Source organism: Diorhabda carinulata, chromosome 1 (genome assembly GCF_026250575.1).
Source record: "Diorhabda carinulata isolate Delta chromosome 1, icDioCari1.1, whole genome shotgun sequence".
Taxonomy (NCBI): domain Eukaryota; kingdom Metazoa; phylum Arthropoda; class Insecta; order Coleoptera; family Chrysomelidae; genus Diorhabda; species Diorhabda carinulata.
In genome coordinates this window covers 39,694,060-39,706,317 of record NC_079460.1, presented here as the reverse complement: position 1 = coordinate 39,706,317, position 12,258 = coordinate 39,694,060, and the positions used below count along the sequence as shown (strand labels likewise).

General features: G+C 33.0%; 1 protein-coding gene across 1 annotated transcript; it reads left to right on the top strand.

The window, feature by feature from the left end:
* The first annotated feature begins 5,190 nt into the window (after positions 1-5,190).
* LOC130893705 (serine/threonine-protein phosphatase 2A activator-like) lies at positions 5,191-6,916 on the top strand. Its single transcript, XM_057800022.1, has 7 exons — positions 5,191-5,281; positions 5,335-5,423; positions 5,477-5,680; positions 5,732-5,949; positions 6,000-6,124; positions 6,178-6,386; positions 6,441-6,916. Exons 1-7 carry the CDS (start codon positions 5,251-5,253, stop codon positions 6,816-6,818), a joined length of 1,254 nt encoding a protein of 417 aa, XP_057656005.1. The 5' UTR covers positions 5,191-5,250; the 3' UTR covers positions 6,819-6,916.
* Positions 6,917-12,258: the final 5,342 nt, after the last annotated feature.

The window sequence follows — 12,258 nt, the reverse complement described above, 5'->3', positions numbered from 1 at the left end:
ATTTATCTGCAAAAACTGTTTTTTGATAAAGAAATTACGCTCTATATTTTTCAGTTTCAGTTTGGTTACCAAGCTTCGAAAGATGCGTGTTGTAATTTTACAATATTTTGTTTAGTTTGGATCGATATATTAAAGGTTAAGTGAAACTACATTTGTTTTAATTTTTGGTGTGCCAGCAAAGCAACGGCTTGATGAATGTTATTCAGAATCAGATACATTGGCAAAAAGTGGTATGCTGTCTTTAATTGAGGTCGAAAAACTACAAACTATACTGAAGGCTCTGGTCAACTGCAAAATATAAAAAAAAGTACATTTGTAAGGGTTTTAGCGATCACCAATTTTTGCTTGAGAGATTTGGAAGGTTGAAGATATAATAATATATTTATTGTTTTTGATGAGCATTTGTCATGGGAAAGTTTTTCTTTAAATGATGAAAAACCGACGATACGTAACAATGGATGAGTAATGGAGAGTACACTGTGGATAGCCAACATCAGTTGGCAATGTAATAGCACAAGGATTTGGGAACGTGCGTGGCATTTTGTAGGTAAAGGTAAAACCATCAACAGTTAATATTACATACTGTTATTGGATGCATAGATGCATTAAGTGCAGTAATAGAAGTAAATAGTCCTCAAATGCAAAAGAAAAAAATTCCGTCGTATCGATCCGCGTCACATATTTATGAAAACTGGAGTTAAATTCTCCAGATCTGGCTTTCCATGATTACAGACCACAAAAGAATGCTCAATGGAAAGAGATGTGGATTCAATGAGAATGCTGATGGATAAAGTCGGATTTTTAATAAAAAATTCGAGATTTACTCGTATTGAGCGGAGCTTACATCGTGGGCATCGTGGACCAAAACTAACCAAGCCAAAAAGTAACATTTGGTCACAAATTGGAATTAAAATTTAGACACAGCTATACAATTAGACACTACTTCTTTGTAAATACATTTTTCATTATAACACAACTTTCATAATTTCACAAAATAGCTTATTTTTGACTTGGTCAGTGTTTGTTGTTGTTTGTTGTCCTTCCCAATTGATTATTTCTTTTTTAATATATCCTAGTATATTTGCTTTGAACCTATTTCTTAATTTACTTTTCTTTCCTTTTATATTTGGACATTTTTTATATTGTTCTCATAATTTTCTTCGTATTTTGCCAATTTTGGTTACTTTTTTGGAATTATATTAAAAAACTCTTCCGAATTTAAAGTTTGGATGTTGGTGTTTGTGATATGAAATAAAAGACAACTTTTTCTATGAAAATGTTGTCTTTACGTACTCGCCTTATTTTTATCCGGTCACGCTGTATGTTGTAGGTCCTTCCGTAACTGGCGTTAGCCCACCTCTATACACACAGTGAAAGGCGAGTAGAGCAAATAAGCGAAGTGCATTGTGTTGTTGATTGATAATAATAATAGTGGATTGATAAAAGTGGAAAGCGTAACCAAATGCGATTTTATGAATATTATTCACATGTAAATCTTGTTATTTATGCCGAAAATCTATAACGCCATCCTTATTCGTTTACCAAATTTTGCGGTCACGTAATATGCTATCTTTAATAGAAATTAAGGTCGAATTTTAATGGAATGCTATGGCGACATCGCAACATTTTTTATACGTACACTGAAAAAAGTATATTCTTAAATGTTAATCTAGTGAATTAAGTTGTAACATCATTTCCAATAAATCAACTAAAAAGACAATTTGTAGGAATATGATTTATTCAATTTTTTGTCTTGATATCCCCTTAATTATTCTGGTGAAAAATAGGAGATTTTCATTTATTCCATAAGGTCCATATGTTTATTTTCATGTTCTCTTACTTCTATTATTGATATTTTCTACATTTCCATTTTTCTTTAGCCATTTGTTATTATTTCGTCTTAATTTGGTTCCAAATTCACTTCAAATTGTCTATTTGACTTGTACTGTATTTGTGGGACAGTCTAAAGAGTATTCTAACAAAATACTCGAATTAAAAAAATAATTGTTGAAAATATGGTCGGTGAAAGCAGACTCCTACCTACCTTATACGGTTGCAGCTGTCAATTATATTTATATCTGTGCCCAAGGCAAGTCGACAGCAAGCAATGAGATATAAAGATTCAAATACGAAGTTAGTTAGTTACATTTAGATCATTAGACATATTGAAGTTCGTATAGAAAACAATAAACTGATTATTTATCATCCGGGATTAATATTTAATCGATGAAATATATTAGGTTTCACAATAGAAAACGCACAAGCAAAGATTTGGCAAAAAATGAAAATCATCTTGAAGGGTGCGTACTCGTAAATAAGAAACTATCACTTACTATAAAATGCTACCTGGGGAGAACATTTAATTCTTACTTTTCGACAACTATAACCCAGATTCAAGTATATATATCACCTATCAACTGATTGCCAATCGTAACCCAGATCGAGATTTAGATCTATGTTTAATAATTATTTAGCAATAATCAACGATTTACTCACTTAAACGGATTTTGCACTAAAGTTTAATTCTAAATGGCCTATCAATGACGTTGTTCATGAGAATTAACAATTTAAGGGGAATGAATAATTTTTAAAGTTCGAAAATCCATAGACAAATGAAACAACCAGTGACTTGACAGCATTCACCCGCAGATATATCAGGGTAGAAATAGAAATATCCGGGTTAGTTTCCGATCATTCAGTTTGGGGTTGACCCGATCATAGTTTCTAAAAATTCTTACTGGTAACTGCGAGAATTTTGTATTAGTAAACCTCTAAGTTGTGTGACTTTTCCCAATAGGAGGTTAATTCTTTAATAGAGTCAAACAAACTATCCCTGAGTGGTTCTTCTTGAGAGTAATGACTTTTTGATAGTTTCAACTTATATTGGTGCATACGCCATTTTTTCTACGACATAATAGAACACAAATACGTATACACAATCATTTAAAAATCCGAAACGTCAAAATCCTTACTCTATTTTGACATTTATAAAATCACGATTTGATTAACTGTTATATAATTAACTATAAACATATTCTAGATTAAATTAAAATTTACCTCGCACTTCGTTACTAGTTTTTCGTCATCATCAAGTATAATTATAGATGGCGACCTTGGACTTTAATTCACCAATATTAAACGTGTGGTTGTATGTTTTACGATAATGCATACGGGATATGAATAAAAAAAATGAATTGAAAATATATGATAAGATTAAAGAGTCGAAGAAGTGCGGTTGCGTAGCAAGAACTTCCGGCGAACTGATGTCAAAATTTTGACATTGACATTTAAGACGGTGTGAGATAAAGGTTTCAACTAATTTTCCAATGTGTCATTGTGGCAAGTCATGCATACTACTTCCTTTGCCATGTTGCAGGACAGACAAAAACTAGAATGCTAAGTGATCTTCGTTGTCCTTGTGATAGTCGCTAGTTGTAGTAGATATTAAGATAATGCTTTGCTTTCTTCTAAAAAACCACTTCACTTCTTATATCAGCTACTATAAACTGCCAGTTGGTGCTTGAAAACATTTAAGAACAGATTTATAACTGCTGATGATGGTTGTAACCCAGCCGTTTGTCCAATATTTGTCTACTTACTACAACCTAACCTCTTTCTCTCTCCTCTCTCAATATTAATATTAATATTCTCTTTGCTTAACAAAGTTTTGTTTTGCCATATTTTAAACTATTGTTAGATAATTTAAACCCAAAGAAATCTACATATGTAATTAACTCACAATAGTTGACAGGAGGTTAATGACCTTATTCGGCACTATTCGGAAGTGAACCGAAAATCTTCTTAAGAAGAGATTTGTTTGAAAATAGTTTCCCTTCAGGGTGGTCTTACCTACCTTTAACAAAAATAAAGATGTTGGCAAATATGTTATGGTGATCGAACTTTCTACTACCTGTTACGCTACTGGATAAATGAACGGAATATTATGTACTATTACTGAAAATGGACCTTGGAAAATTTTTGCATAATTTACATATTATCTAAATGATTTACCTTGAATTTTAAGAACAACAAAGGAAGAACGCATATCCGAACAGTCGATATATTAATATTTCTTCCAGGTGACAAATAATCCCTTCTGTTACGTCACCAAGTTTACCTATCGAAGCCATCAAATTAGTCCCACATTTATTATTCAAATTATTCTTTGAAAGCACTCCATAACAATATTAATTTTAATATTAATTTTCCATCATATTAGATCTGTTTTCGTCACCAAGTGCAATTATTGAGCAAAATTATAAAATCGGTAAAATAGAAAAAAAAAAACATATTAACATCGTTTCAACAGAAATATTAAATTGTCCTAGTAGTTATATATGTTTACAAAAGATCATTATTTCCTAACATCTTCGATCAACAAGATTTGCCTTTTGTATTCATCCCGAAGTGGTGTTATTGAGTTAAACCCTCCCTACGAATGACGTCATTGCGTTGGGGTTCATCTGCCATATATTCATGCACGTGTTCGTCTGATATTTAAAGTTAAGACTGGTGAATATTTGCCACTAGTAAATTCGACTACGTACTGAGTCGTTAGTAAAGAAAAGCCCTCTCGATATAATTATATAGGTACCAAGAAAAATATCCAATAGAAATATTTGCCTACAATATTTAAGTAAAGAAGTTTAAAATGATTTCCATCGATATTCATTACAAAATAATTATCAAAAATCACAGGAATGACGTCACATCTCATCCACCAAGTATAATTACAACTCCACCTTAATCTGATATGTTTCAATAATTTTTGTTTTCACATCAAAATCGTGTCTTTAGTAATAATTTGTCGTGGCGATGACATGTTAATTTTCTTTTAATATAGATAATATTTTTTTGTGTGAAATGATTCAAAACTTCATTATGCAAGCTCCTAAAACGGTTCTATATAAAATCAAGTCCAATTAAGTATCTTCCACTGTCTCACGATGCCAGATTGTTTCGATCGAAGTTTGTCGTTTTCTTTCTTATCCAGCGACCATAATACATATGTGAATTCTAGTAGATACATACTACGACAAATATTTACACCTCACGCGGTTGCGCGAGACCAACTCCATACTTCATGAATCCGATCAGGTCCGGCTTTTATTAATTCATAGAATTGCTCTATAAACTAGAGACTTGATAGTGTATCTTATCAACAGAACGCATCTCTTATTAATTTAGAATATGTCATTATATCTGTCATTAATTTTATACTTCCGAGGCTAATTTTCAAAATTAAAAGTTATGACATATCGACGTTATTATCCTGGTTTAAGTAAGTTGTATTTGTATTTTTAGCTTTTAACATCATGTTTTAAACTGTTACAGTACTAGATGATCATGAATTTACCACCCCGACTAAAATGGTTAAAAAAAAAGAGGACATGAAACGTTGGGAAGCATCGCCAGCATATAAAGTTAGTATTCTATATTATTTATATACAAATTATTATTTAATGGTTTATTTTAGGATATATTCGAATTTATCTGTAACGTGAATAATTATATCAGAGGGAAGACCAATTCAATGGGCAGTGAGGATGCTTCAGAATGTGTTGATAAAATTTACAGTATGTTGGATACTCTTGATGAATGGATAGATGAAATTCCTCCGGTCAAAGATAAACGCTTTTCAACTGAAGCATACAGAGACTGGCATGCAAGACTTCAAAGAGTTATAATCAAACAAATATGAATTATGTTTATCTCACTAAAAATGTTTCAGGAAGCTGTGCTGCTGATAGCAGATATGTTACCGCATTATTTATTTAGGGCATTACTAGAAATAGAAAAGTATTTCGTGAACGCATTCGGAAATTCTAACCGAATTTACTATGGAACAGAACACGAACTGACTTTCATTATGTTTTTACTTGCACTTTTCAAAATTGGTTATTTAGACATTGATGATCTAGTACCAGCAGCTTGCAAAATATTCGTCAGGTTTGTGAAGCGAACGGTATAAATTTATTTAATTATTCAGTGTATTTTAGGTATTTACATTTAGTGAGAAAACTACAAGTAACTTATAATATGGAGACCGCGGGATGTCGTGGTTTTTGGCGCTTAGATGACTACCAATTTGTTCCTTTTATATGGGGCAGCTCGCAATTCATAAGTTAGTTGACCAGTTAACCAGGATCTTAGTGAATGAATTCTATATTTTTTTAGAAAATGATTCTTGGGATCCTACTTGTTTTCTGAAGCAAAAAATAGTTGATGAATACGCATACGATTACATGTTTCTTAGTTGCGTCCAATATATCAATATAGTGAAGAGTGGACAATTTATTCAACATTCTTATCCACTATGGAGCATCAGCGCCGTATCCAGTTGGACGAACATTAACGAAGGTCTTTTGAAAATGTATAAAGATGAAGTAAGTAAGTAAATGATTTTTAAAGGAATTTCGATATTAGTTTATGTTTTACAGGTTTTGTCCAGATTTCCTCTTGTCCAACACATTTACTTTGGTTCATTATTTACCTTGGATCCGTTACCAAATCGGGTGATTCCTCGACGAAAGACCAGCTTTTATGAACTCAACCAGCTTCCATCAAATATGAACTACTGCGATCCCGATTCTTCTGACTTTTCTACTTCTATTGAAATTTCCTCTGCAGAAAGCGGTCCTTCATTAATTGACCCTACAACTAGTGAAACTTACAAGGAAATAGAAGAATTTGATTTTACTCTCAGACTACCATCTGATGCTAATATTTCAAAAACTAATTCCAAAATATCTAATGACTTGAAGAGTAATAAACGAGACGACAAAAATTTAGATATCGAGAGTTCTACCAAAGATTGAACTATACCGTTTGATTTGAATATATTTATTTATATAACCCCATATTCTAAATGAAAAATATTTATCTAAATTTATTTCCAGTTCTTGCAATTAAGAAATGAAAAGCTATAATTATGATACCCTAGTTTAATTTTCCTATAAGAATACCATATTACCATTTGTACGTATGTATCTGATTATTATAGGCAAATTTCCTGGGAAGAATCAACAACATAATTTCGAAAATCGGATTTTGGTGACCTTCGAACTACTTGTCTTTTTTTCTATTGAATATTTTCCAAGAAAAAAATAGAATTTGGACTAAATACTGAGCTTGAAAATAATTGATTGGTCCAAAAAATAAAATTATGATAGTCTTAATTGGTTGCTTTCAATTCATTTGCAAAAATTAATTAATTGACGTACCGACGTTTTTTTGACAGTTTTACCCCAACTTTTGATTATTGTACATCCCAGCGTTAAATAAATCGAAGGTATATAATACCAAACAAACAATTTTTTTTCAATTCTGTTTATTTAACAATATTGCACCAATTTTAAAAAGTGTATGAAAGAAGCCGGTCCTGTTTCGGCTCAAGAAAATTATTATAGGTAAATTTCCTAGGAAGAATCAACAACATAATTTCGAAAATCGGATTTTGGTGACCTTCGAACTACTTGTCTTTTTTTCTATTGAATATTTTCCAAGAAAAAAATAGAATTTGGACTAAATACTGAGCTTGAAACTAATTGATTGGTCCAAAAAGTAAAATTATGATAGTCTGAATTGGTTGCTCTCAATTCATTTGCAAAAATTAATTAATTGACGTACCGACGCGTTAAATAATTTTTTTTTCAAGTCTGTTTATTTAACAATATTGCACCAATTTTAAAAAGTGTATGAAAGAAGCCGGTCCTGCTTCGGCTCAAGAAAATTATTATAGGTAAATTTCCTGGGAAGAATCAACAACATAATTTCGAAAATCGGATTTTGGTGACCTTCGAACTACTTGTCTTTTTTTCTATTGAATATTTTCCAAGAAAAAAATAGAATTTGGACTAAATACTGAGCTTGAAAATAATTGATTGGTCCAAAAAGTAAAATTATGATAGTCTGAATTGGTTGCTTTCAATTCATTTGCAAAAATTAATTTATTTAACAATATTGCACCAATTTTACAAAGTGTATGAAAGAAGCCGGTCCTGCTTCGGCTCGAGAATCAAGATCTGGACTGTGACCTTTTGCCGGTGCCGGCGTTGGCGAATGGGTTGATTGTTCAGGTACCGTATTATTTTCTCTTCTTCGATTCGATGACGACGATGGCGTAAATGCTTCGCTTTTGCTTTGCATTGCTGGGGACATGTACGACGAATTAATTTTTCAAGGGCAACTTAAAAATAATCATGTGTTTACAACTGGTTTTGTAGTACTTAGCTGATAAATGCTGCTAAATAATGTTGTTAAGAATGAAAAAATCGTTTATTTTAAAATATGTTTTCGTTAAGAGTAGTTAGTGGATAGTAAAGAATAATATTGAATACAGATTATTATCGAATTTAGGCAAAAAGTTGTATCTACTGGATCGATATTGTGAAAGATGTCTCAAAATTAATTGAAATAATAACTTTGAATTTGTTATCCATATTAATGATTAAGATCTTCCACTATCAGGACAAGGGTTGCCTTTTAAGTTTTTACAAAAAGTGAAACAGATTTTTGCATTTTTGTCACTCTTAAGGTAATAGTATAGAAACATGGTTATGGATGTCTTCGGCTTCTTGAGGTGATGAGAATCGCTGTCCGCGCATCTTTTGTTCGACAATGAGAAACAATAAAAAGTGTCATTTGGCGATAAATCGGGTGAATACAGGCAATGATATGGAATACATCTTTCTCACACCTTAACGTAAGTCACGTGCCGATCTTCTTTAATAATGTTATTCGGTATGGCCGATTTTGGTCGACTTTCTCGATATTCTGCAAACCAATTGTACATAGTCTTCTCTAATGACGTTTTATTACCAAACGTGATTTCTATTTTTGCACGCACAAAGTTGCTTCTTTTGAACGTTCGCTAACAACTACTCAGTCATCGGCTTCACAATGTCAAACGTCAGTATTCACAAATACAGTGGTGCCACAATTTATTAATGCCACCTGTTGTTCGACTGTAAAAACTTAACAACGTTTTGTCTGGCTACACTATATAATATTGCATCATGTATTCTCATATTTATATATGCACATAACTTATCTTTTGTTCAATAAATCAAAGGTGAAACGGCAAGTCTCGCTAAGTAGAATATGAAATTGGTTATAATAAAACTGTACACTACTTTCCAAGATGACAAACTAGTACGAGGCGACTTATTGTCACTTATTTGAAATCAGTTTTAAAAAATAATTTGTGCTTGCTCATTTCTAAAGTAGTTATTTTTTTTGGGAAATATTTATTATAGAAGTAATCTTTGATTCCTTTTGACTTACTAATATAATCAAATTTCGAGTTAATTATTCATTTCAAAAACATTCGTTTTGCGGTGGAATTTGCACACATCGAACTGATTAATACTCTTCCAGAATATTGAATAATCGATTTGTCATATCCGTGTGACATTGATAAAATTTTATGAATCAGTTCATGTCTGAGACTCGCATTTAAATTGTTTAAATCCATACACGGATAGTCAATTTATTGAATCGCAAAACACCAAAGCAGGTTTTTGCATTAATAATATAACTATTCCTATACCGGGATTCTTCTTCTTTCAACCATTTGTCTATACAATATTGGCTGTTGGAAATTTCAAAATAAAATCTTTCTCCTACTCATTAGAATCGAAATCGATCAGTATTATATAGTTATCACTGCTTTAAAGCAAGAAAACTCATCATTTTTTATTATAAAACTTGTTTACGTAAGATAGAAGTGAACACCTTAGCATTGGAGAAGAAGAATGTATGTGTGTATACACTGCGACCCAAAGGATCTGTTGTGTCCCTCTTTCTTGCTGAAATCCTGGAGAGCCAACTATTTGCAGCTTATCCATTAATCCCACTCCTTTTAAAAAGTCTAGAATGTGGGATGGCTTTAATTGCCAGAGAGCTTCGTCTTCTATTTCATACGCACCCAGGTGTAGTTGGAGTTTCTTAGTGTTTCACACTTCGAGAGAATGTGGATAGAGGTTAGAGAGCCATAGAGACAGCAAAACTCTGCTACTTTAAAGCAGTTTTGGGGTTTCGTATACACTGCGACCCAAAGGATCTGTTGTGTCCCTCTTTCTTGCTGAAATCCTGGAGAGCCAACTATTTGCAGCTTATCCATTAATCCCACTCCTTTTAAAAAGTCTAGAATGTGGGATGGCTTCAATTGCCAGAGAGCTTCGTCTTCTATTTCATACGCACCCAGGTGTAGTTGGAGTTTCTTAGTGTTTCACACTTCGAGAGAATGTGGATAGAGGTTAGAGAGCCATAGAGACAGCAAAACTCTGCTACTTTAAAGCAGTTTTGGGGTTTCGTATACACTGCGACCCAAAGGATCTGTTGTGTCCCTCTTTCTTGCTGAAATCCTGGAGAGCCAACTATTTGCAGCTTATCCATTAATCCCACTCCTTTTAAAAAGTCTAGAATGTGGGATGGCTTTAATTGCCAGAGAGCTTCGTCTTCTATTTCATACGCACCCAGGTGTAGTTGGAGTTTCTTAGTGTTTCACACTTCGAGAGAATGTGGATAGAGGTTAGAGAGCCATAGAGACAGCAAAACTCTGCTACTTTAAAGCAGTTTTGGGGTTTCGTATACACTGCGACTCAAAGGATCTGTTGTGTCCCTCTTTCTTGCTGAAATCCTGGAGAGCCAACTATTTGCAGCTTATCCATTAATCCCACTCCTTTTAAAAAGTCTAGAATGTGGGATGGCTTCAATTGCCAGAGAGCTTCGTCTTCTATTTCATACGCACCCAGGTGTAGTTGGAGTTTCTTAGTGTTTCACACTTCGAGAGAGACAGCAAAACTCTGCGAATGTCAGCAAAAGGCTTAGGAACCTCGATGAAGTAGCGTAATATCTTAGGAAGTGAGACAAAAAACAGAAAAATACCTCGTTTAGGGAGGAGTTTCATATCTTGGAGGCAGAACAATGAGATGTCATGTACAAAATATCTAAATATACAATCTAATCGATGAAAATACAAAATGAGAGGTGGAACGTCTGAGCTGGATACTTAGGTCCGTGAAAAATTAGGAAAAATGTAAATTTAGTCTTGAGCTTCAACCACTATTGTTTATTTCTTTTCTCAATACTACAAATCATCAGATTCATGTACAAACGATTTATTTTCTTTGGGGTGCTTCAAATCTCAACGATCTAAGGGAGCAACTCAAGTAAATACCGTTTTCCAGAATAACACAATTTCCAATCCGTCATCAAAGAATTCTGCCACTATTCAGACACAATTTCATGAAGAAGACTTCTCGAGACAACAGGAAATTTTTCCGATAAAGACGAAGTTGTGAATTGTCCTTTATGTTCCAACTATTTGAATCCAGTCCGAGAGGTCGAATTTTTGTAGTCCTTCTTGGAGAATATTATGTTTAAAATAATCTTAATATCAATCGAATCAGAAGTGAAATGTATATTTTAATTTGACATTATTCAAGAGACGAGTAGGTATAATGAATAAAATTAAGTCCACATAAACGGTATTCGAGATGATTCCTGAACCGACGTAGAACATTTCTAATTTAGTTTCGTAATTTTTTTCATCGGATATGATTTTCTAAATGCAGGTGAAAGTAACGGCTTATTGTTGTTAATAATAGAAGATTGTAAAGTTTCTGTTAGATTGAATGTAGGTAAAATGGGTCTTACTAGAAATCTACGCAGTTATTCGTTTGACAAAATATTCGACTATTTGTTACTTAAAACATATATAATATAAAGTATTTAAAACGAATACATGGGATATTAAATGTATTGATTCCATAGGCGTACCTTAAACTTCTCTGCCTCAAGCTGACATCTTAAGTTAGAGTACAATTGCTTCACTCTCTTTGTTAAAGACGCGGTATGTTTTTAAAATGATAAATATAAACTTCGTCTATTGTCAAGAAGTTATTGGAAACAGAAGATACCGAGGTAGCAAGGAAAACATGTAAAATAATTTAATGAACGAAAGGCACAGCGTTGGTTCAATCGTTTTAGTAGTGGAGATTTGACGCTTGAGGATCGTTCGTGTTTTGGTCAACCACCTACGTGGGATATTGAGGTCACAACGGAATTAGTAGAAAACCAACCTAGTACCATTGTTACTAGCGATGAAAAACAGCCCGAGTCCGTGGTTAAACAAAAAAGACAATTACCAAACAAATCCCGTCGCAAAGACAGATTCCAGATGGTTGAGCTGATGCGAATTCATGAAATCAAAGACAATCTTTTGATAATTCTACAAAATGTGGATGGACATTG

What these genes read in the sequence shown, in the direction of transcription:
- LOC130893705 (XM_057800022.1), top strand. Translation starts at nt 5,251, where the DNA reads ATGACATATCGACGTTATTATCCTGGTTTAA. An exon ending in AAGCATCGCCAGCATATAAA is followed by an intron (nt 5,424 to 5,476) that starts GTTAGTATTCTA and finishes GGTTTATTTTAG; the next exon opens with GATATATTCGAATTTATCTG. An exon ending in GGCATGCAAGACTTCAAAGA is followed by an intron (nt 5,681 to 5,731) that starts GTTATAATCAAA and finishes AAAATGTTTCAG; the next exon opens with GAAGCTGTGCTGCTGATAGC.